The 24239-nt window shown below is 49.2% G+C and overlaps 11 protein-coding genes across 11 annotated transcripts; 4 read left to right on the top strand and 7 right to left on the bottom strand.

Annotated features, from left to right (window-relative positions):
* Positions 1-1541: 1541 nt before the first annotated feature.
* LY79DRAFT_641782 (major facilitator superfamily transporter) lies at positions 1542-3738 on the bottom strand (the record flags this gene model as incomplete). The annotated part of the gene is made up of 5 exons (XM_060562357.1): positions 1542-2173; positions 2271-2717; positions 2773-2841; positions 2906-3146; positions 3208-3738. 5 exons carry the CDS (start codon positions 3736-3738, stop codon positions 1572-1574), a joined length of 1890 nt encoding a protein of 629 aa, XP_060408827.1. The 3' UTR covers positions 1542-1571.
* Positions 3739-4938: 1200 nt separating this feature from the next.
* Positions 4939-5862, top strand: LY79DRAFT_526218 (uncharacterized protein; the record flags this gene model as incomplete). Its single annotated transcript, XM_060555820.1, has 3 exons — positions 4939-5626; positions 5685-5761; positions 5815-5862. 3 exons carry the CDS (start codon positions 4939-4941, stop codon positions 5860-5862), a joined length of 813 nt encoding a protein of 270 aa, XP_060408826.1.
* Positions 5863-6113: 251 nt separating this feature from the next.
* LY79DRAFT_569038 (uncharacterized protein) lies at positions 6114-7321 on the bottom strand. Its single transcript, XM_060559022.1, has one exon. The coding sequence runs from the start codon at positions 7166-7168 to the stop codon at positions 6191-6193; it is 978 nt and encodes a 325-aa protein (XP_060408825.1). The 5' UTR covers positions 7169-7321; the 3' UTR covers positions 6114-6190.
* Positions 7322-8092: 771 nt separating this feature from the next.
* LY79DRAFT_526293 (major facilitator superfamily transporter) lies at positions 8093-9631 on the bottom strand (the record flags this gene model as incomplete). The annotated part of the gene is made up of 1 exon (XM_060555825.1): positions 8093-9631. The coding sequence occupies one exon, from the start codon at positions 9629-9631 to the stop codon at positions 8093-8095; it is 1539 nt and encodes a 512-aa protein (XP_060408824.1).
* A 2076-nt stretch (positions 9632-11707) lies between these two features.
* On the top strand, positions 11708-13676 carry LY79DRAFT_416146 (major facilitator superfamily transporter). Its single transcript, XM_060553130.1, has 5 exons — positions 11708-12132; positions 12184-12198; positions 12254-12655; positions 12712-12898; positions 12961-13676. The coding sequence occupies exons 1-5, from the start codon at positions 11836-11838 to the stop codon at positions 13458-13460; spliced, it is 1401 nt and encodes a 466-aa protein (XP_060408823.1). The 5' UTR covers positions 11708-11835; the 3' UTR covers positions 13461-13676.
* A 215-nt stretch (positions 13677-13891) lies between these two features.
* Positions 13892-15022, bottom strand: LY79DRAFT_673782 (pectate lyase; the record flags this gene model as incomplete). The annotated part of the gene is made up of 3 exons (XM_060564221.1): positions 13892-14317; positions 14386-14630; positions 14716-15022. The coding sequence occupies 3 exons, from the start codon at positions 15020-15022 to the stop codon at positions 13892-13894; spliced, it is 978 nt and encodes a 325-aa protein (XP_060408822.1).
* Positions 15023-17503: 2481 nt separating this feature from the next.
* LY79DRAFT_594069 (tol protein) lies at positions 17504-18710 on the bottom strand (the record flags this gene model as incomplete). The annotated part of the gene is given in 3 exon segments (XM_060561639.1): positions 17504-17920; positions 17931-18164; positions 18210-18710. 3 exon segments carry the CDS (start codon positions 18708-18710, stop codon positions 17504-17506), a joined length of 1152 nt encoding a protein of 383 aa, XP_060408821.1.
* Positions 18711-19013: 303 nt separating this feature from the next.
* Positions 19014-20186, bottom strand: LY79DRAFT_662926 (uncharacterized protein; the record flags this gene model as incomplete). The annotated part of the gene is made up of 2 exons (XM_060562829.1): positions 20111-20186; positions 19014-20055 (listed from the first exon to the last, which is right to left on the bottom strand). A coding segment is annotated over exon 2 (939 nt), but the record flags the coding sequence as incomplete, so codon positions are not given.
* An 85-nt stretch (positions 20187-20271) lies between these two features.
* Positions 20272-21785, top strand: LY79DRAFT_616911 (Alpha/Beta hydrolase protein). The gene is made up of 2 exons (XM_060562007.1): positions 20272-21412; positions 21464-21785. The coding sequence occupies exons 1-2, from the start codon at positions 20520-20522 to the stop codon at positions 21642-21644; spliced, it is 1074 nt and encodes a 357-aa protein (XP_060408819.1). The 5' UTR covers positions 20272-20519; the 3' UTR covers positions 21645-21785.
* Positions 21786-22130: 345 nt separating this feature from the next.
* Positions 22131-23066, bottom strand: LY79DRAFT_526229 (uncharacterized protein; the record flags this gene model as incomplete). Its single annotated transcript, XM_060555822.1, has 1 exon — positions 22131-23066. The coding sequence occupies one exon, from the start codon at positions 23064-23066 to the stop codon at positions 22131-22133; it is 936 nt and encodes a 311-aa protein (XP_060408818.1).
* A 320-nt stretch (positions 23067-23386) lies between these two features.
* Positions 23387-24002, top strand: LY79DRAFT_416094 (uncharacterized protein). Its single transcript, XM_060553129.1, has one exon. It carries the CDS (start codon positions 23615-23617, stop codon positions 23954-23956), a length of 342 nt encoding a protein of 113 aa, XP_060408817.1. The 5' UTR covers positions 23387-23614; the 3' UTR covers positions 23957-24002.
* Positions 24003-24239: the final 237 nt, after the last annotated feature.

Raw genomic sequence — 24239 nt, 5'->3', positions numbered from 1 at the left:
TTGTGTTTACAAATACATCTAGCAGGCTAACATGAGGACGCCATACCAAGTCTTGAATCTGCAACTGGGCTGTTGAAAAATTCCGTCTCGTGTATTAGCCTATGATCAGCCACAGTGGCTCAGCAGAGTCTTGCAGATGTAGTCCTTTTTGGCATCTTTACTTGTTGCTAACCGACTCATGATTGAGCAGCCGGCTGATATTATTACCAGGTGATTTCTGACATGTCAAACGGCAACGTATGGCAACCATCCAGAATAGTGTACCCATCGTGACTCATGTATCTATGCCTTTGGAAGTTCTAACCAGGATGCTCGCTGCTCAGATAAGAGGTCTCAGCTCAAGGACCAGACGACTTGTAACATGAAAGATCGCCTCAAGAGAACTCTATGTCTACCTACCCCAAAAGCCAAAAGTACGAGGCAGACACAAGCTTGCGAGTTTCTTGCGAATTTCATAGGTCTTGATCGACGAACCTACCGCAGGGCAAAGATCCACGCCAACCCTAATCATCTACAATTTTGACAAGAACGAACGATGAAGAAGGACACGTGCAACGCGGTTAGGGGAACTGTCAAATGGTCTTGTATTAAGTCAAAGCACCCGCTTTCCGATCACCCCCGCTTGGCGATCACCTATTCCCCACCAAAATACACTAAAATACACCAAAACTACTCCTTTTTACTATAGCTATAATAGTATAACCCTAGCTTCTTTAATTCTATAAAAATTTCTATAGTTAGTTATATACTTACTTTTACTATACTAGGTTTTTTACTATATTCCTATTAGTATAACTTAAGATATAGGGCTTTATATAAAGATATACTAAAATACTAGTAAATTATTATTAGCTATAACTTAGTATTTACTAGTAGTATAAGCTTAAAACTTTATAAATAGCTATATTATTTACTATATTAAGTAGTTATATTTTTTATATAATATATATAGTCTTATATAAGCTTATATAAGTAAATTAAAATTTCTTTAATAAAATTTTCTTAGTAAATTTTATATTTAAGTATATACTATAGTATAACTAGTATAGTCTATAGTATAAGCTAGTAAATATATACTTTATATTATAAAGTAACTATATAAAGTATTATAGGTTTTTTTACTTTATAGTTCTAAAGTTATATAGATTTTAATACTGTTAAGAAATACTAGTAAAATATACTAAAACCTTAACACTTTTACTACTTTAGCTTTAAGTAGCTAATACTTTACCTATACTTAGTAAAAAAATTATATAACTAGTATATAAACTTTTTATATAATTATTTATATATGATAATTTTCTTAGAATTATTAAGACTAGGGTTATATAGTTAAAGCTATAGTGAAAAAGAGCAGTTTTGGTGTAAATAGGTGATTGCAAAGTGGGGGTGATCGGAAAGCGGGTGCTTTGACTTAGTAGGCATTGAGTTACAGGGGCGAAACTCCTACTTTCATGCTAATGCAACCTTGTAATTACTTTAAGCAAATACGCTTTGCGCGCGACCGTTGACGCCTTGCTCGAGAATGCCAACCAAAACGCCTGTCATTTCTTGGGTAGCAGATCTAATGTTTAAGCTTTCTGCCGATCTTGACCAATCGTATTCATCCTGGGCCTCCTCATCTCTCTCTGTGCTCGCCACAAGGGCCCCCAGAATTGGTTGACCACCTGGATTGGGGAGACAGCAATAACAGCCATTCCCAGGGATAGAAAGGCTGTGCCAGGACCAACAGCGTTGAGCATTTGCTCCGTGAAGGACACGCCAAGGGCGGCGAGACCACAGCGGACCACATTGTTAATAGCTGTCGCGCTTGCTGCTTGGCCGGGACTGAGATCTGATATGATGGTCTGGTTTAGAGCAAAAATAGCATTTGCTGAAGCTGCAATGAGAAATTGCATTGTGAGTGGCAATGCAATCCAACCGGATCGAGCAGTCATTCTGGGATATGCCAACGAGTATCCATATCCGGCGAGGGAAGCGATGAATAGAAACACCATCCACGGTAGACGCCGCAAGCGGGCTTGTTCCAGGGGGAAGTCCGGCGGTATGTGCATTGGTGAGAGTTCCTCGTCGTAAGGAATGTTGTGCGTTTCCTTATACTTGGTCTCGACGGCCTTATAGTCTCTAGACAAGGTTTTCCCGGCAACAACTGAGCCGGCAATGGTTCCGAAACCTGACCACATTACGTTAGCCACCATCGAGCAAACCCAACCCTCGGTAGATTATCGACGCTTGTCCTCGGAGCCTTGGGATAGGGACAAATCTCCTACCATTCGGAATGAACGCTACTCCCAGCAAAAGTTCGCTCAAGCCGAAGTTTGCTTTGAACAATGGTGTCGTGCTTGTCGTAACCATGTTCCAGATGGCGTAGATAACTCCTCCCCACACGAGGTTGATGGCTAAGTCTTTTTCTTTGAAGAGTCTGAACGGCCTCAAAAAGGTGTAGAGGTTGATTTTTTGTAGAACCAACGGACCGTCTGGATCTTGCATGTACTTCGGTTCCTTTGCGATGTAATAGTAGAGGGGTTTGTAAACGCCTGTCAAACGCAGCGACCCGTTACCGGCAATCGATCGCAAAGTCTCTGGCAGAAAAAACACAATGGCGGTGAGTATGAGCGACGACACGATCAGTAGGAATATGAAGACTGATCGGAAGCCAAAGGAATTAGCCAAGGCGCCGCCCAAGACTGGGCCGAATGCTGTGCTAAAATTCCGAACTGAGCAAGGTCAGTCATCCGTTCATCTTGATACACAACTAGCGTGGCAGCTTACTAGCTTGATAGAAGGAGATGAAGGCACCTCTCTCGAAGTGTGGTGCTATATCCTGCATAACGCCGTTACCTGCGGTCATCGTTCAGTTGCATAATCGAATAGGCGGGAAAAAACAGGTGGGACGGGAACATACCGATGCTGACGGTTGATGAGCTTCCAGCAGCCTGAACACCCCTAAAAATGAGTAAGACCGCGAGGTTGGGAGAAAAGCTTAGCGCGATGTTCCCAACAATGTAGACTGTAAAAGACGCGATATACGTCGGCCGTCTGCCGAGTATGTCTGACAGGGGACCCCACAACAACGGCGTTATAGCTTGCATAATCAAGTACGATGTTATCGTGAGGGAGACTTGAGACGCAGATACTTTCAGTTCCTTAGGGGGTTAGTTGGCCTTTGTGGCGTATTGGAGCGACTTGGGGTAAACATCAACATACCCTTGAGATAACATCCAAGGACGGATTGTAAATGTTAGAGGATAAGCCTGAAAAAAGCCCTGCCAACCCAATAATAACAATAATGCCCCATTTCTGCTTCTTTTGGTAGATTGAAAATGGCTCCTCAGTCTCGGTGTGTTGGTGGTACTGATTCTCGACTTCGGTCAAGTTGTCGAAAGGGTTTCGATCCTGTCCTCCACGAGCCTCGTCATACTGATTAAACAGCGCATCCTCGTAAGACCTGTTGTGCAGCTCCCCATTCTCGTCCTTTTGCCATGTGCGCTTGCGAATAGCCGGTGGCTTCAGTGGATAGTTGTTGCGGCCATGCGCGTGTCCGAGTCGGATGCTCGAGCCGGCCCGAGATAGACGAGTTGGGTAGGCCGTTTCGTCTCGACATCGGTCTGGTACATCTTCAAAGTCGTGGGCCAGGAAATTATAGGCGGCAACCGATGCAGTAGTCAGACTTCCCCAAATCCCTCTTCGCAAAGCAGGTCTAGGCGGCCTCTGCGATTGCAGCCGGTTGATATTCATAGCTCTTTGACGCTTTCTTCTCTTCCCTCTGTTGTCGGCGAAAGAGAGTAGACATAACGGACGTACAAATCAAGGACATCCGTTATTTCATTGCTCTCGGCCTTCAGATGCATATAAGCGCGTCTCGGTGACGGCCGCCAGCACGTATGGAAGCCCAACTGTGTCTTTTACTGTTATGACGTGGCGCGGTCGTCCAGTTGCCATCAACGAACCTGACGTCAGCTAATAGACCACGAACATGGTCAGGGAGAGCCAGATCAGAGCAGGGTCACCATACCGATTGGCCATCTCCGAGTCAATCGTGATGGAAACAAGCCAATCCTGGTAGGAATTGGCCCGGAATCGCCCACCATACCACGCACGGTCGTAAATTCCCCCTCGAATGCACAGGCAATCTCAAAGAGGCTCAACAGAGTTACAGAAGACTGTTTCGCAAAACACAAAATTCATTGGACATCCCATCTCTTCGGACATTTTGCCTCCTGGATGAAACAACGAGACAGCTTCGTTACCGCGGCAGGACTTCTTCCTGCAACGCGTCGACTGTGTGGCTCTCCGACCCCTTCAGGGCAAAGCATACTCCCCTTTACCGCAAACCGAAGGAGGGGGTAAGCTTTGAGAACAGAAGAAACCAAGAGAAACGGGGAAGAGAGCAACAAGAGGCAATTTAGGAGCGCACGTTCTTTCAAAGCCCATCCTGCGCCGCATCCTCTTTTCCTCCCTTCTTCGGTCGCCATGCCGTGGCACCTATTTGATATACCCCTTGACATGTTGATCTTCCATTCAGAAACTCGACGCCTTTTTCCCTACTAGGAAACACACTCATAAACCAGGTTGAAAGGGTCCGAGTGGCGGCATCTCGGCCCTGTGAGCTTGACACGAGCCTAAAGTCAAATGAAAGCCAGTTCAACAAATCACAAGAGGAAAGACGAGCAAATGCCGAATAAAGAGTGCATGGGTTCCGCATCAATCGCATTCCCGGATTCCCCCTCGAGACACCCAAGGATATTTATCAGTTGACCAAACTCGGACTAATACGTCAAGGACGCTTGCAACTGAGCTACGAGATTCCGGCTCGCCTACCGACTGGAGGACCCTCAGACTACATCTTGAAGTTTTGAACAGTATCACTCCCGAGAGAAAAGGAACTTGTTCACAGCGCTACACCAAGTCGCGACAGCGCGGGAGGTTTCCAACACAATGAACATGGGAGAAGAAAACGCCTTCGACAGCGAGGAGAGGCATCGGGAGGAGCGTCGACAAATGAAGGATGCCGAAACTGCCAACGCTGAAGCCGTTGCCGCTGGAGCCAGGCTAGCTGCCGGTCCTGGTGCCAATGCATTGCCTCTGGACCCGAATCAACTTCTATCGGTTTTGGGCCTTCTCGACGACCAACCGTTAGGAACATCGGTGGTAGTGGCAGCACCAGCTGCGTCAAGCACAAGCTTGAATAATAACGCAAACGTGCCGACAGTCACCTCCTTCGTGACGGTAACTCTACCAGCTCAGACAGTCATGGTCACGTTGTCAACAACGATTACAGTGACTGCGACCCCCGCAGCACCGTCAACCATTCTTCCTCCGCCGGCCCCCATTCCTCCTCCAGTGACAGCGTCGTCACCACCAGCTCCCCCCCCACCTCCACCGACGAGTACGGCACCGCCGCCGCCGCCGCCGGTAGTGCTGCCGCCTCCTCCTCCACCTCCCCAATCTCCTGTGACCGGGATTACGACTCCCCTGATGGGATCCGGTCCATTGACAATTCCACCCTTGACCTCAGCTACCTCTCACATGTCCTCGATATCAGCATCGGCAACGAGCAGTCCTAATGGTGGCGCCGCTGGTACCCCTACTGCGGTCGTGTTACTAGGCGTTTTCGGTGGTGTTGGTAAGCCAACCCTTGCATTCGAACCTTGGTAATTAAGACAATTACTCACGCGATACAGCTGGCGTTTCACTGTTGGCAATGGGAGCATTTATTTATGGTCTCATGAGAAAGAGGAAAGTCAAGACAGAGACTGAGGTAAGATCCTGACGAGAAAGCTGTCAGGCTGATCGCCGCTTACAATGATACAGACCGGTAGTGTCGAGAGCATGCAGATTGGACGGCCCATGCCGATCTAGATTCTTTAACAGGATCGGTTAGAGCATTTTGAATACAGATTGTTAATCAGACTACTCAGAAGTCTTCTCTGAGATGGAGTAGTATTAGTGTGTTAAGGGTAACAGCAACTGACACACTTGTGTACAAAAGATTTGCAGAGGAGGATATATGGAATGGAGGGAGAGTGGACGCGACACACACCCCCCCCCCCCCCCCCCCCCCCCCTTTTCCATTTCATCGACGTGCCAGACGACAAGCGTCCAATATTTTGCTACAAAAATACATTACTGTCTATTGTCTAATGACTATACAACTTGGTACTATATCTGGCTCGATAACCTAGGTATTTCATGTTGCCGGCTGTGCCAAACCATCCCAAACCTCTTTCAGCCAATCTGCTACCTTGCCAGCGACAACCTCACTGTTCTTCTCTGTTGTGCAGAAGGCGTGAGGGAGCCCGGTGTCGTCGATCTCAACTCGTGCCCATCCGTTCTCGATATGCTTCTCTCGGGCTCTGATGAAATGATCTCTGAAGTGATCGCCCACCCAATGGTCTTTTTTCCCGAAGAAGAAGAAGAATCTTGGCGCAGCCCTCCCCCCAGCGCCATTGTCTTGCTCCTTGACCTCCCACAGTTCCTTGTCCCACTTCTCTTCGGTTATAACCTTCATCTCATCTTTGCCCATATGGATCGCCTGCCACACCCCGTCCCGGCTTTTCAAGAACTTGGTTGTGACATCGGCTGCCTTGGGCCCAAATCCGAGCACGGTGCCAACGAACCACCGGAGCGCCGCTGCCGGCCACAGGTCCAGAAACCTTTGGGCTACAACATGCGCCGTCTTATTGAGAAAGGGTGTCGTGCGGAGGACCTCGAGCTGCTTTCCGCTCGGCGACTGGGCTATGTGCGTCACAGTGGGGAAGAGGAGCATGCCAGCTTGCAGCTTGAGGTGAGGCGCACGTGAGGGGTCCTTCATATGGCGGTGGAATATCTCAAGAGCGATATAGCTACCCACTGAGTGACCCGCCAGAATGACGAAGTCGTACGGCTCACCCTTCCTGCCAGGTGCATTGCGCGGCGAGTCTGTCCGTCTCAGCGATGCCAAATGACCAAAGACAAGCTCAATCTGGCGTTCGACGTCATAGGGCGGGTTGTCACTGCTGAAGGGCTCGTGACTATCATCGCGAAAGCCAAAGAGGTCGCGCCCGTGGACGTGGACGTGGCCATCGGCCCAACCTATGCGAGCCTTGAGCGCGTCGAAGAAGTCGGTGTAGTAATCGACGAGCCCTGGGTTGCCGGGAATGAAGAACAGGAGGCCGTGTCCGGGCATATCTGCGGGGGTGCACGCTTTAGCAAGGCCCTCTTGCGACACTGCACGGCCTGCACGGATTGTATCGGCTATGTGACAGGTACCCGACGTCGTCCGAAGTTGAGAGGGGGTGGGAAGATAACTGGAGGCGGACAGGAGATGTTTGAGTGACGGTGTATGTTGTTACCTACGTAGCAAATTGGCATCCTTTCATCGATTAGTTTTAGCGTTGTCTGGGCGCCCGGAGATAGTCTCGCATCTTCGGCGTTTAGACACTGGGTACGTACTTTCACTCATCATTTATTACCTCTCTGCTGTTGATAAACAGATGCCAATGCAACAACTGAACACTACGTAGTAGTGTCTATCGACTTGATCAGAGCCACGATAACCCTCCCCGAAACCTTTGTTGTTTATCTACGGAGTACTATCGGGGCATTTAGAGTTGAGTTCATGCTTGCCGAGTCTTGAAACTTGTCTTGCATGCTTAATTATTCGATTTGGAACTGGCCCCTGCACCTGGAAACTCAACACCTAATGCCACCAAGCAAAACTTTTTGCAGGAAAGGACAATATGAGCAACATGTTGTTATGGTGACATTGTTTTTTGTTTTCTTTCGTAGCAAAATGCCAAAAATCCAAACAATGAGATAAAACCTGCTATCATTGTGTCTTGGAAGACCTCCCAGCGACTAAACAACGGGATAAGTGTCTAACAAACCCTCATAGTTACACCAACTCAGACCTTAAACCGGAAGTGGGGATGCATCCACCCGAGTCTGAACTCATGTTCCTCTGCCGAAAGGCCATTCCTTTGACTCTCTTCCAGCCTCCAGTCTCGTTCGCCTCGGCTGCGTTTTCGGTTTTCCCATTTCATGTATGCTGGTAAGCAGATGCCGACAAGCAAAAGCCCCACCAAACATCCAAAGTTGATAGAGTGTCCCTTCAGATACCTACGATGTTGTGCGCGTCAGTGACTGCAAAGTGAATAGAAGTTGAAGAAACTTGCCTTGGTGCCTCCGTCTTGATGTAAGTAAAGGATGCAAGGAATGTAGCTGAATTACCGATAGACAGGACGAATCCCAAGGTAATTGCTCTGACATAATGCGGCGAAGCGTTGATACTCATCCAGGTCAACGCCAAGGGGGGGGTTGCGTTAACCGACATGGCAACTAGGAACGTCCCAGCATATTGGATGCCAGCGTTCATGAATAGGGGGGCTACCCCAACCTTCGCACCAATAATAAGCAGAGCGTACCCCAGGATTCCGGTGATACTGCAAACGTTCAGCGGCAGAGCAGTCTTTCCCGATCTCCGACTCCAGAAACAAATAGAAATGGTGAAAACCAGGGCCGCGAGATTAGGTGGCGCCGTCATCAATGAAGCTTGAAGCCTCTCGTAGCCCATCGCAGATATAATCGTTGGTAGGAATATGGCAAAGCTGTAGATAGCCTGTATAGAAAAGAACGAGGCAACAGCCACAGTTATTGTGATGACGTTGAATATTGCGCTTGCCACTGTTGCCCATGTGAGAAGATCGTTGTTCGTCTGGGTTTCTCCGTCTTGCTGTACTCGCCCCTTTGCATCATGGTCGATGGGCTGGGGTGTGCCCAGATGGTGCCACCGATCCTGTGAACGCATGCGCTGAATAGCAAGAGATCTCTCGGCCGAAGACAAGAATTTCGCGTCCGAAGGTGTATGTGGCAAAACAAACAAAAGACTGATCCCTAGGATGACTGTCAAGGACCCCTCGATGAAAAATATCCAAGGCCAACCGTTGTAACCAGCGACTCTGACCTGGCCCAGACCGGCAGCCAACAGGCCGCCCAGGAATCCGGCGAGCGCGGTGCTCGAGTAGAATAGACCAACACGCAGGATGAGCTCATCGGCGGTATAGAAGAAGCCAAGATAAATCAAGACTGCCCCCAGGAATGAGCTCTCCGTCAAGCCCAAAAATACACGCGTGGCGCAAAGGCCCGAGAAGCTCGTGATAAATCCGCTGAAAGTTGTAACAAGACCCCACGCTGTGACCAACGCCGGAAGCCATATCGCCCCTCCAACACGACGAACAGCTAGGTTCCCTGGGATATTGAACAGGATATTTAGAATGAAGAACATCGCCAGGGCCGTGTTGAACTGGTTCCCGGTTAGCTGCAGATCCTGTTCGAGTCCGTTGATGCGGGCGAGGGCAATGTTGCTCTTGTCGAGAAAGAAGAGAAGATGGGCAAGGAATATTGCCGGGATTAGCCTGCAGTCGAATTTGCGGACAAGGGATGCCCGGATATTTTTGGTGCTTTCGAAACCCCTGACATCGGTGGACCCAGTCCCAACTTTGTTGGTTGTGGTTTCTGGTGCATTACTGTGTCTATGGACCAGAGACTCGTTCGCCGTAATAGTATCTCCATTCTTGGCTTCGTCTTCGAATGACTTTTGCTCACTCAACTTGCCGTCTTCTCCACCGCTGCCGTCGATGGAGTTTGGCATATCCTTGATCTTATACGGAAGTGGATGTCGTATAATCTTCAAAAAGCGCAGGTTGATCCAGTTTATTGGGAGATTAATAGTGAGCCTGCACGAGGAGAAGTATGCGGGCAAAACTGTGAAGGGGGTTAGAGCGATTGATAACCCTAAGATTGATAACAGATGAAGAAGACGGTCTTAAGCCAAGTGCGCAACCAATCTCCAAGATAAACAATTGGAGATTGTCATTGACATTATTCTCTCTCTGAATCGGAAGATGACGGTTAGCTGCATATGGAGTTTGAAGCAGAGGCATCCAGTCCCGCGGGATTCGGCGGTAGAACATTACAAAATGTCGGTTATCTTTAATTGTCGTTGAATACATCCCATGGGCCGTTACACCGCATTGTTTGTCCTAGTATTGGACATTAAATGGCCCGCTTGGCATATCGGGATAAAATGACCAGACGCCAATTAACTGTTGCAACCGCAATCATGGAGGTCATATGGACGAGACCACCTTGAAGGACAAGCAATACCCCTGTCTGTTAGAAAACGCCACAGCTTCTTAGATATGCTTCCCAAGTGTTTCTTGTATCTGATCCCTCTTTGCACACTGTATTCTTTTGGCAATTGAAATATGAGTGTATGTAGGCCTGAAAGGGTCACAGCTAATGATTGAATGTGAACACGATTTGTGAAACGTGGTGGGAAACACAAACATTATACCGCCTCAGCTTGTGTGACTCGCTTGTCAATGCCAAAATTTGAAGAGCCAGTTTTCTGTCTGCCCATAGCCATGACTAATCTTAGCTTTCCTCAAGAATCATAGCACGGCATAGGAAGTCAACATCAAGTACTAAACTCGGGTTTATTGGCTCCGGATTGTATGCTTGATAAAGCCGAAGTCAAAACCATGCGGGATATTACTTGTGTGTTGACCGAAATCTACCATGTTCATCAAATAGTTCAGATAGCCACCGTGGGTTCGGGCTATTCGCGTAATCCTCCAGCCAATGCTTTGAAGTGAAGTCTCGGACTTGACGCAGCACTCGGTTGACTCACTATCCCGAATCTACGACACTCCTTCCAATGCATGGAAGACATCATCGATAACGTCTATCCTTTGCATGCGCTTCTTTCACCTTCCAAAAATCTGAGACAATACTCGCTACGACTGCCCAGTTCGTTACACACTACTGATCATATTGATCTGAGGTAGCCTGGGTGGAATGCCTAATCACCGCCTTTTAAAAACCGAGTAAGCCATTTATGCCGAGTCTGCTGTTGCCAAGAAATAGTGCCGATGACTCCTTGAGGCGCTGGATAAACACAGAGAACGGGTTACGTTCAACAACACTGGGTTAATCTGCCCTTTCATCCGAGAAAACTTGCAAATTGGTTACTTGCGTTGCCAAAAGCAGAATCCAGGTTGTTTATCAGGGAAATCCCTGACCGTAGAAGTATCTATGGGTCATTTGTTTCTGCCAGTCAAGTAGTGGAAGATTCCATCTTCTACTACCTACAAAACGGAAGTTATGGTTGTTATATATGTACTCCCGAATTTCATCGTCAAGCACCCATCGTATCAGGATGATCAATCACGATGCTTCCCCGACAAACACCAAACTTATGTACGTTTAGATGTCCTCGGTTGAAAGAGCACGACACTAAGAGCGTGCCCGGAATATATCGCTGCCATAGTGCACAGTCTATCACTACCGCCTCCTTTAGCGGCTATTAATACTTCACAGACACCCTTTCCTCCACGTTCTGGTGGGCCCGATGGCTCGACTCCGTGAACGGAATCCCTGTCCAGGAACCGAGTCAAGCAGGCGAATCAAAAACTAAAGGCTGTCAAAGACGCTAGCCCTCACAAGTCTTAATACGTGTTAGTTATTGCCAGTAATGGACTACTGCCCCGATCGATGCGGAGTTCTCCGCCAGTATTCCACTTCCGCCGCTCCCGATACCGAAAGGGGGCCTAGTTCGGCCGGGTAATTATCGGGCTCGTAACCTCCCCGCCCCGCTCGTCTCGCCGGTTGGCCTCATCGGTCTTATATGTTCGAATCTTCCGCTGAGGCTTCTTCTTCTTCTTCAACCGAAGTCTCTCTTCATCTGCAGTCTCTGTTCAGCTGGAGCACCTTGTCACCGGAACGGCCGCGACCAAGCTGTCTACACGAGTTGCATCGCAAAAAGCTACTCGTGAACCGGTCATTACAGCCAGTATGTCGCAGACCGCCACCGAGACGCGTTCCGATACGCAGCAACACAAACCTTTCGGGCCAGATGTCCATGAGCTCGGCCACTTGACCTCCAGTCATGGCCGATCGCTCGAAGATATTTCGCCGAAGCTGGACGGTTCCGAGGCCCATCAGTCAACAACAGACGACCTGGACAGTACCCCGCCGCCGAACGCTCATGGACCCATCGAGCGCTGGAACTCGCCCAAGGGCAACGTTGGCAGGATTGTATTCGCTTTCTTCTCCTTCATTATTTCCGGCATGAATGATGCGGCAGTTGGTGTAGGTTGTCCGGACTGCGCATGAGAAACATCACTTGCTCACCACTTATAGGCCCTGATTCCATATGTAAGCCCAGCCGATGTGTCTACGAAGCTTGCCAGCCATTCTCATTCGTGAATAGCTCGAAACATACTATGACTTGAGCTACACGATCGTCTCACTCATCTTCCTAACGCCCTTCGCCGGCTACTCAGTTGCGGCGTTCACAAACGCCAGAATTCACCAGAAATTTGGACAGCGAGGGGTTGCTATCATGGCCCCCCTGTGTCATATCGTCACCTATGTTGTTCTGTCCCTGCATCCTCCCTATCCAGTCCTAGTGGTTGCGAATATGATCAGTGGGTTTGGCAATGGACTGACCGACGCTTGCTTCTGTGCTTGGATTGGCGCCATGGACAAGACCAACACGATCCAGGGCTTCCTCCACGCCTCCTACTCCGTGGGCGCCCTCATTGCCCCGCTGATTGCTACATCGATGGTGGTTACTTCTTCACTTCCATGGTACAACTATTACTATTTCATGGTGAGTCGACGATGCACAAGCGCATGGAGTCTACGGAAACCCTGACGAATCCATAGGTTGGTGCGTCTGTTCTCGAACTCGTCGGTCTTGCCATCACTTTCTGGCCAAAGACCGGTGCTATGTATCGCGCCGAACACGCTCATGAAAACGAGGGTCAAGGGGGTGCTGGCACTCGAATCGCACTCAAGTCCAAGGTCACCTGGCTTTGCTCCGTGTTCTTCTTCGCATATATGGGTGCCGAAGGTATGTTTTGGTACCGTGGGTAAAGTCTTCCGCATCGACGCATGTCTGACATTGTTTTATAGTCGGCCTAGGTGGTTGGATTGTCACCTTCATGCTTCGCGTCCGCAAGGCGTCCGCCTATGCATCTGGTGTCTCTGCCACAGGCTTTTGGGCCGGACAGGCCCTGGGCCGCGCATGCCTAGGTTTCGTAACCGAGAGATACGGGGAGAGGCTCTGTATCAGCATCTATCTCGTTATCTGCATTGCCCTTCAACTTCTCTTCTGGCTTGTGCCCCAGTTCATCGTCTCAGCTATTGCTGTGGCGTTCCTTGGTTTCTTCTTGGGTCCGATGTTCCCTGGTGCTGTTACGATGACGGCCAAGCTTCTTCCGAAACACATTCATGTCAGTGCCATTGGCTTCGCTATGGCTATTGGAGGCACAGGGGGAACAGTGTTCCCATTCATCATTGGTGCCATTGCGACTAGCAAGGGTGTTACGGTGCTCCAACCCATCATTCTATCATTGATTGCGGTGGTGGCTACCGTGTGGCTTTGCTTCCCACGTATCCAAAAGAGAGAGTAGGGTACTCTGCGACACTTTGAAACAAATGGGTTGACCTTCTCTCATCTGCCTGGCAACTAATACACAACTGGACCTTTCAGGTTGCAAGGAAGTTTACTCTCCTGTTCATCAAAAAATCAAAAGACGTTTGCAACCGGATCAACGCTGCGATCTGAAGATCACTATCTAGAGTTTGCCCCGCTGAGAGAAGGAGTGAACACTCAGATAGGGAGAGAATCCGGTTAAGTCCATACAATAGACAAATCTGTATGTTATGATTTCTTCGGGGTTCCAACATTGGCAAAAGCGCATTGTTGGCCCCAAAATATGTACACAGTATGAGAACATATTAACGATCCATCGCCACCGCTCTTATATACTCAGTCAAGTATGTACAACAACACCTCAATGTTAGTCTCGCACCTTCACATCGCCGAGGCCGAATATGCTCCTCACAGCTTCTGGCCAGCAGTGCCAGGGATGGTGCTGGCGACCTTGCTGGAACCAATGGCAGTGAGCTTGTAGGGGAGCGAGGCGGAGGTGAGGGTTCCCTTTGGGGCAGTGTTCTGAGAGCCGCCAAGGCTGACGTCCTCAGCAACAGCGTAGCCGGTCTGCTTAGAATCGGCGAAGAAGATAGCCTTGGCAGGGCTGTTGGTGAACGCGGTGCTCTGGACAAGGACCTGAGCGCCCATGCGCGAGTTTATGCCCGACGAAAGGAGCTTGTTGTAGTAGCTGTTGACGACGTGGACGGTGCCGAAGCGGACTAGGGGGGTGCGGGAGTTGACGTTGAACCAGTGGTTGTTGGCGTAGGTGACGTGGAGCTTGCCCGTATCCTCGCCGGCATTGTTGTCGGAGTGGCCAACCAGAGATCCCTTCCACTGAATGCCCGATGTTACTTTCCGAAGCTCCGAATAGCTGATGATAAGGAACAGAAGACAAGACTTACGTGGTCGTGAAAGTAAACGTTGGAGATAGTGATCCAGTCGGCGCCGTGAGAGACATCAAGGAGACCGTCGAGGTCATCCTTGCCGCCACTCAGGTCGCCAGAAAGGTCGCAATGGTCGACCCAGATGTTGGTTGACTCATCAATGCCAATGGCATCACCGTTGGATGCTTTCACACCGCCGATCTTCAAGTTGCGAATGATGACGTTCTTGGACTGACGAATGTATAATCCAACGTTGTTCAGGGCTAGTGATGCAGTCAGTATGGCAATGAGTAGGGATAAAAACTGTTTCCAAGATATACAGTATGTTGTTGGCTCGCATCTACTTACAGCTTCCCTTCTCTCCGATGATAGTCTTATCGGAAGAGACGCGAACCTTGGCGCTGCCCGAGATGGCGCCAGAGACAACAATGGTAAGAGGACCTGTACGCTTGGCGGCTGCAACGAGTTCGTCAACGGTCTTGACAGTCACGCTAGAGCCGCCGGCGCCACCGGTGGTACCGCCATTCTGAGTGCAGTAACCGATGTTACAAGCCGCAGCGGCCTGTCGTAGAGCAAGCTCGTTGCGTGCACTGATAGTATTGGCTGGCAAAGCGGTGGCCAGAGCGGACATGAATATAACGGCGGAGAACTTCATCTTGATGTTTGTAACGGATTGTTTGTCGACCACACGGTCTGGACAGAGCAAGTATAAGTGTAGCAAGGGGCGACTGGCACCACCGAGGCTTGAAGTAGTAAGGTGAATAAAAGCTTGAACGAAAGACAAAAAGTAGGCGCGGTGTGGCATAAGAATAACTGTCCTTCCAGTGTGCAGATGGTGCTGACTTAAATATACGGACCGTTCCCAATCCTTGGCATCTTCGTTGGAGAGAACGGTATTCTTACTAGTGCTTGAAATTGCGAGACAAGTCACCCCCATGTTGACGACTAACGTATACTACCAGGTACTTTCAACTGCATGTGGCCCTTGTCCTGAATCAAGATCTCAACCACCTCGGCATATGCAACTGGGGTGCCCTCAAATTCATTCCAGGATGTCGAACGCTCAGGGGGGGGGGGATGGGGTGGTCTCTGTGGAGGGCGCTCTGGCCCTAGCAGATCGCGATGAAACTTGATTGGCCTCCAAAGTCCTTCGCATCGAGATAGCCAGCATAAGTTGGGAAGCTACCATCTTTTTGGATCTTTCTCGAGTTGGTGAGATTGCCCAAACCAAGACACAGAGCACAATTCCACTGACCAAGAAGTTGTGAAATAGGAGAACACGCTTTTTCATAGCAGGTGTGTTATACGGAGCAAACATTGCTGGCTGAAGACATGTTGGAACTCTGAAATCCAGTGGCGTTCGGCTCGCTTTTCGCGTGTCACCCCAGAGGTAGAGCAGCGCTAAGAGCTGAGGTAAATGAACGAGGAGCGACCGTTGGAGGAATATCTTACATGGGTGGGACGGGGGATCGCCGTGCAGGTACAACAAGAGTTGGCGGCTCCTTGAGCAGATGAGTTGTTGAGTAGTGGAGAGGTAGCTAGCAAAACTATTGGACATGTGGCAACGATCCCTGACTTTGGATGACTATGAGAAGAATACAGCTGTCGCCTCTTTGCAGGACATCTCTCGATTACCTCCTCGGACTGATTACTCCCAACCAAAGTGTAATAGATGCGGAAACCAATTCCCGTCCTTGATTCCAACCACTGCTCAGATTATGGCGCGGAACTGAGACGACCTCAGAGGGTAATGATCGACCCGTGCACCAATTCACACCCTTGGAATGTTTGTGCTATTGAAAAGGATTGATTGCCAAGCCCTTTCTGAGTGTTGGTATCTTGCACCGTCAATTTTTCCCCTCCAATCACCACGCGGTCTCATATGTACCATCCACTCCACCTCTTTCCCTCTTCTGACCCTATACTCCGTACAGCAAAGAGCACTCGGTACTCCGTCCAGTTACCGGCATGAGTGTCTCGCCCATCTGACCTTTGTTCTCCGGGATGCTTGCCTTTCATCAGTTCAACCCGAATTTTAGCGCCGAGATGTTTGTCTTCGTTTGATCTTGGCGCGCTAGGGTCAAAAAGGGCAATGCCTGAACATCGCAAAGCTCGTATTGTAAGAGTGTAATATAATCACACAGAAAAGATTGAGATCTTGAGAACATGGGGTTGGAGGGGGGAGGGGACAGCAAGAGTAATATCGCCCAGCATCATACTACCGCAGAACATGAGGTTTAGTCACAAAGCTCGACAACGTGCGTGGAGAGTCTCTTTATACGGTCATTTCGTTGCTACAGCTAATAACAAACGATATATCACATCTTTTGAGTTCCGAATCATCCTGCAAAGGTAGCATTGCCGCGCAGTTCTCTTATGTCAGTGAAACATTAACAACTCAAACATGCGACAGGTCGCAAATTCTTGCAATCTTCCGGCTGTGTTCAAAATCATAATTCGCGTCTGCCATCGCCTGGGCTAGCGGCAATCGTCGCGGCTAATTCTTGCACGAATGAGAAATTTTCCGTCGTCGCCCATAGCTAATATACATCAACACCACTAAGCGACGTCTTCAACGGGTAAGGAAGGTAAACAGCCGTTTGTCCCCGCGTTCCCGGTATGGTATGCTTTTCTGGCAGACATTGAGTCGCTCACAGAGCCCAGCTTCTTTGTGTATGGTCTACTTCGATCGGAGTTCAAGACGTAGAAGTGTATGAGAACCAGCAGCGACGTATTCTTCCTCAGAGACATGGAAATTGTAAACTTCTTGGCCTAAAAGCAACATTGTCGAATCTCTAAATCGGCAGCTATTAACAGTCTTCCCCACGCGATCAATTTGACAAGGCGCATAAGAATAGTAAGTTCTCTGATCGCTGGAGAAGGAGAATGCTATTATCTTTCTCCTTCGAGACCAATTAAAGACTTTCCAGCTTTGAGACTTCTCACAGTACATATTATATATATTCGTTCACGTGGAAGATTGATTTGCTCAATCTAGCTAGGTCCTTGGTAGTGTAGTGTAGAGGAGAAACGGTCGGTAGCCGGATTGAATGCCTTAAAGGCGTCTTCCATGAGCTTTTACACATTTTTGGCTCTTCCACTGTCCTTCCGAGTCATGTATCGCTCTTTCGACTCCTTACACAAGAAATATTGTTTGTTCGTCAGTTGCCCCATCGCACGCGAGGCCACGGGCACCCTTCGGTTGAGCCTTTAAGGTCTCCAACAAGCGCTGGTAACACTCGTCCAAAAACTCACGCCCTCGTTTCGTTATTTCAGGCGCCCAGCCAACATTCGTCTCTACGTGGCTTGGCGTTCCGTTATATGATAAATCAAGTCGGAAGAAGCCCACCCGCCGATATGGTGCAGTGATGTCGGATACGGAAACTGGCGCAAGAAGGATACCCATGTATTCAGGCCGGCAGTGTGACCTCGTCAGAAGGACGCACAGCAAGTCTCCTGTCACTGGCTTCTCTTCTCTTTCGATCTCTGGCCCATCGAACTGCGCTACGGTATCGCATCGGTCTGCAACACCCTCCACCCTTCGCATGATCTCCTTTTTGGACCATATCGGTGTCCAAGTGGGAGGCAGGTGACCCGGTGCTGATGGAAAACATGGGGCCCTGCAGTCCCAAAATGCCATCTGTCATCGTACCCCACGTTCGAGGGATCGCCTCACTTTGGGTAAAGTCAAAGTACTGCGGTTTTCGCACACACGCCCACGACCAACTGGGTGCCTCAAGCCCAGGTCTTCGCTCATGCGTCTCGTCCCACCAGGCGAGACACTTGGCCAGATCGACCTCTCAGAGTCCATGCAGGTACTTGGACCCAGACAGCTGCTTAACCCTCTCGGCGAGACCAGCTAGCGCGTAGAAGGTATCGGTCGCGAACGAAAGGTTGGTCTTCGCGTATGCGTTTATGATCAACCGCCATGTCTCGAAACATGTCTCCGGAGTGAACTTGCTCGGGATCATGCGCGGGTCGGAGAACCCAAAGGACAGATCCACGCTATTGTTGTCGGGGTGTACTTCCCGGGTGATGCCGTAGGGACACTGTAAATACACGTTTTGCCGTGTGAATATGGCGCTACGCGTTGACAGCAGTCGTTCCTGCAGTACCCATCCACGTCTGTACAAGGGTTCGGCGCTGAGCTGTTCAAACCATTGACCTTCTTCATTGATCTCCTCTAGGCCTTGGACATATGTTGACATGTTGTCAGACTCTGCGCCAGGGATAATACAAGGCGTGATGAGTCGCACGTCCCGCCTGCTAAAGAGAGGCTCGCCGCTGTGCCCAGCCGAAGCCGCCATGATATTGCAGAGACCGTGTTGATACACATTATGCATAGTGGTGCTTTCCCGGATCCAATCGTCCTTTGAATCTTGGATAATGCACTGTCTCGCAATTAGTTTCAGGCTTCAAAAACGATCTGTGTTAACTGTGTCTCTTCAGACTAATAAACAAAGCAACATGCAGAGTAATAGTATTCAAGTGCCATAGCCTAGCTTTGGGCAATAGTAGGCATGAGCACTGCTTACGCTTTGTTGTAGATATTCCTGCTGGCAAAATGGACTCAACCGGAAAAGTAGAATATGTCACAAGTCCAGGGAAATAGTATGTATAAGAGGTAAATGATATTGTGTACTTACCAATGAGTCAATCCAGATATATCCAGCCCCAACCTTCATCGTAACAAACGCCGCATCCAGGAACAGCTGCGGTATTACGAAGGCCGGCATCCCCGTGATGCGATATTCCTTATAATTATCCAACTTTAAAGTCAAGTTGGGTTTACTCCCCCAGCAATAACTAAGCGTAGCATACGGGCCGTGAATTGGTGTTTCTTCCGTTTCCACTAGGCGTAGCCCTGTAACAGTGGCCCGGTCGTCGGACGACAGAATCTGCAATAGCCGCCGGAGATACCAAGTAGACTTGGAGGGCACACGACAACTCTCATGAGTCTCCATGCACTTGCGAATTTGGGCTGCGATATATTCCATCGTGCGCTGCGAGCCCGTGTTTCCTTCCAGTTTGCCGAGTCGGTACATCCAACGCGGGAGATACTCGAATGGATCCCCGCTGCGGGTGGAATCTGGCTTGAAACAAATGCCTCGTGGGGACCGCGCCCAATCTTTACGCCCAAACCACACCGCGTCACGCAACGACCCCTCAGTCATTCTCCACGTGAGGAAACAAGTTGCGCTGCCCTCATTCCAGTCTTCCAGGCCACGGGAGAAGGAATGGAAGCCTGGATAGATCCTGAGCAAGTGCTTGATAGTCATCGGACCATGCGTTTTTTGGATCGCCAAGAGGACCCGGTTGCACCACCAGCAGCCTTGCTTGATGCCATCTGCAAGGTTGTCTGGGTTTTCATGCAGTATCTTATGTGGTACATCTGCGATAGCTACCAGGAGATGGCGACCGGGTGAGGGACTCGTCAGCTCCGGGTGAAAGTATTGCAGGCACCTTTTGCATGCCTGGCTGGACCGGAATTCGACTTTGATCTCCTCGTCAGACATATCTTGTATTTCCGCGGGAATGTGTTTTTCGACATTATCTTGTTCCGGCTGGTGTTGGTTATTATTCATGATGTATTGTGATTTGGGACTACAATGGTTGTTTTTATACGGTCGTCCTCGGCGGGTGTATATATGTAAGTTGATAGCTTTAAAGAAAGAGGCGTTACAAGGTCTTTGGTTAGGAGAGATTAATTTCATCCATGAAGGGAGGGGAGGAATATTTTTACCTTGGTTCACCCCTGTCGTTTGTCTTACAAACTGGTTAGCTGCATCGCGAGTTTAGGGCCCACCAATGCAATAATGACACCTATGAAAAAGACAAGAAAGCCAGCCGTTGAAGAGTAACTAGTTTGGCTTGTACGATTCTCGGTTATCAAACACGCTGCATGCATGCTAAACCAAGATGCGGGGCTCTGCCCTCGCGGCTTAGACCGGCTGAACCTTGCCTACCTGTGGTTAGAGACATGGCGTTGACGGCAACCCAATGTTAGATAAGCCGTTGTTATCTCAACATACGTGAAGTTCCCCTCCTTCGGGGTCAGCTAGGGAAATCCAACAATCATCCTGAAGACTCCTGATCTTGCGTTACTACACATCATTGACACGCAGCAGACCGTTCAAACATTATCGCACGCCATGGCCGATATCAAGAAGTTCGTGCTTGGCGACTTCAAGCTCCAGAGCGGCAAAACGCTGCCTGGTGCTTGGATTGCCTACAGAACCTTTGGCGATGCTTCCCTGCCAGCCGTCGTCTATCCAACTTGGTTCTCCGGTGCCATTGCGGACAACGAATGGTTGGCAGGAGATGACAAGACTCTCGACCCATCAAAATACTTCATCATAATTCCTGCCCTCTTTGGCAACGGACAGTCCATCAGCCCGTCCAACTCTGACATCAGCCCATTCCCCGACGTTTCTCTGTATGACAATGTGCGTGCACAACACCAGCTCGTTACCGAAGAACTCAACGTCAAGCACCTGAGGGCAGTTCTAGGCTGGTCTATGGGTGCTGCTCAATCATTTCAATGGGCGACACAATACCCTGACATGATGGACATTTGCGTTCCTTTCTGCGGCGCAGCCAAGTGTGCTCTACATAACAAAGTGTTCCTAGAAGGAGTCAAGTCAGCGCTTCTTGCTGCGAAGAAGATCAGCTCGGCCGGGAGTGGCAACGGGCGCGCGGCGGCGGCCAACGACAAGTCTGTCCGAATCTGGTCCGACGAGGAGAAACAAGCGGGCTTGAAGGCATTCGGTCGTGTGTATGCTGGATGGGGCTTTTCCCAGACCTTCTATCGACAAGAGGTCTACAAGGAGCACTACAAATCCAAAGACCTCGAAGACTTTCTTCAGACCTTTTGGGAGAAGTGGGCTCTGAGCAAGGACCCCGAGAATCTTCTAACCATGATCCAGACATGGCAGAGCGCCGATGTGAGCGACCAGGAGCCATACAACGGTGACTTGAAAAAGGCCATGGCGGGTATCAAGGCGAAAACCTTGGTACTACCTTCGAAGACTGATCTCTACTTCCCGTAAGACTTCCTTGTAGATCCCACCATTCCGATTGTTACTGACAGGTACAGACCTGAGGATTCCGAGATTGAGGTAGAGTACATGACCAAGGGTGTTGGTAAGCTGGCCGTCTTTCCATCCATCTGGGGACATTGGGCCGGCGGCCCACCGGGTAACTTTGACGACGTCAAGTGGCTGGACAACCAGCTGAAAGAGATATTTTCCACCGCACCCCGGAGGTATCAGAAGTAGCATCCAATCCGATGAGTGGGAAGCACGGCACTTTGAGCTGTTCTTATCTGTCCTAATCTTCATCCCGGAGGCAAAGGACAAGTTCCTCAAGTAGATCGACGTATATGAATAATCTTGCAAATTGACCTTGTCAAACTCGAATCAATGACTGCTAGAATTTCCAGTGTTTATCAGAAAAATACGACAATCTCACTTTGGGATTGCAAATATTCAGTAAGGCCGCGTGGCCTAAATACTGCCCTCGATCCGCTTGTACAATGATGCCTACTGATAGCCCAAGCTCAATTACAAGTGCCTCGCTCCTTGTCGCTTTTCTTTTTGCCCGAATCCAAACGATACTATTTTATTTCATTGCGAAGTGAAAATACTGTATGATTCGCTGAATCACTCCTTTAGTTTCCGGACGCCGTCATTGATTGCCCCTTTTTCTTTTCCAGTCGCACGTCGTAGTACCAACTGCATTTTTATCCATCATCACCATCTCCATTACCACCTGACCATTCTCACATAACCTTTCTCTCCGAATATCGCATCTGGTCTTGCTTCGTATTCCTCCATTGTGACACTCTGTTTTAAGGGATGAGCTATGTTATTTTGACCCCTCAGTCGACCCTTGTGACCGCGTCGCCTCCCGATCTGGGTAGGAGTGCTTTCCTGAGACTTCAGGAACCTTAACAAGGACTGTACGCGAACGGCTTCGTTGCTCAGCTGAGTGAAACGTTCCTTGAGGTTGGTCTTGGGTAAGCCTGAAGGGTGTTTAGCTGAAAACTGATCGTGGACGACGATGTTGTGGGTTTGGTCTTTGAATGGTATATTGGAAGAAAACTGGTCGACGTTCTCTACTATGAGACGTTGCTTTCGCAGATACACTGGGCAACCGTGTGATCGAGGTGTGGGTGAAACAGTCGGCATGACCGTCTCCGTCAGGTTTTCAGATGGATTTATAGCTTGAAATAGGCCGTTTATCGACTGTTTCCTATTATTTATGGAATCTCTGGCAGTTATCCGCATGTCACAAGCTTTTCTGCCTGTGCTGTCGTTGCTGCCTCGTCTCATGCGGATTCTGAACACTTCAACAAGCCTCGCGAGGCTACTGTTGTCCGATCGTATGTCTTCCAAGTTGTTTTCGTCGAGTATGCCGTTGCTCGGAGAAAACGGATCTACAGCTCGTGATCCAGCGGCGTTTAGGTCGGTGGTCACGTCCTCGGAGTCATCCCATGTCGACCGCCCAATATCGGAGCTTTCCCGGGGGGGTTCAAAAAGATCCCAATCGGGGTCATCGGGTATCGGTATCTGGGCAGCAATAGTGGCAAACTCTTCAAGAGATGCAAAATTGAGGATTCGATCAATTTCCCTTCTAATTGTCCGGGCTCTATCCGCTGTGGCCTTGAGATACATATTCCGTGCAATTTCGGTAAGCATTGTGTTTGAATTGAAGTCAGTTGGGTGCTGAACTCGGTATTGTAGGGAAGATACTTCTATTAGGATCATTAAAGGGGAAACGGAATGATGCATGGGTATGAATCATGATGGTCTGGGGGCCGTCCGCCGTCAGTGATCAGACGACTCAGCCTCTGGGGGGATCGTGAGAACTAGAAGGTGAAACCTTGATATAGCTGTTTCCCGCTTGTAGAATACTGGTAGGGGAAAGCCAATTGTTCGGAGACGCTTTCCCTCCCTCCCGGCTGTCGTCATGGGAATAACATCTTCTTGCCTGATAGAAGATGGGAGCCAATCACCTTCCTTTGAATCCAAACTTCTTAAGGGGGCAGGAGAGGTCTTGTTATAGCTTTAGATTTTGCATCATAATACACCTTTATGCAATTACAAGCATAACCTCAGTGAAAACAGGAAGGAATCTCTCCCATAATCGCACCGGACCAGTTCGATGTGAATCACACCATGGATAACAAGCCGAAGCAGGCATAATTTATATCCTCGCTGAGTTCCGAATTTAGGTAATAGAATGAATGACAGCGATCTTATTTTCTATGCTTGCGCTTCACGCAATTTTTGTTAGTTATCATTCACACCGAGGCCTGGTCAGTAATCATGAACAAGATGAACTTGCAAGCTTCGTGACTTGGGGACTTCAAATAGTCAATACTACTACAATACGGAGGCGAGGCTTACCTACAACAATATTATTCACTACGCCTAGCCTTTCTCGGAGTGAGCTGCAAAGACGTGACTCAGAGTGTGCAATGCCAAACTTTAATACCAAGTCCAGCATCCTCCGCAAGCGGCCACTGTCATTCCTCTCCTGGAGCAAGACCACCATATTGATCAGACAGATGCAAAGTTTTCCATAATCGGCATAGAATGCAATCAATCTAGATTATGATGTGTGTATTACCGATCGGGGCTTCGAGAAATACAAATACATAGGGGCGACGCATGCCAATTCAGGGGTCTCGACTCGAGGATCTATATGTGGTTGATGTGACGGCGAGGTTGCAAACGCAACATGCAACTATGGCATGATCAACTCGGTAATAAACGAGGAGTGATGCAATCAGTACGCGCCGGTAACCTCTTTCTTGCATGGCATCCAATGTCATCCGCGCGAACATTGATGCCGACTGTTCCTGAACA

This window comes from Colletotrichum navitas (assembly GCF_030913465.1).
Source record: "Colletotrichum navitas strain CBS 125086 chromosome Unknown LY79scaffold_97, whole genome shotgun sequence".
Classification (NCBI taxonomy): domain Eukaryota; kingdom Fungi; phylum Ascomycota; class Sordariomycetes; order Glomerellales; family Glomerellaceae; genus Colletotrichum; species Colletotrichum navitas.
This window is presented reverse-complemented; position numbering and strand designations above follow the sequence as displayed.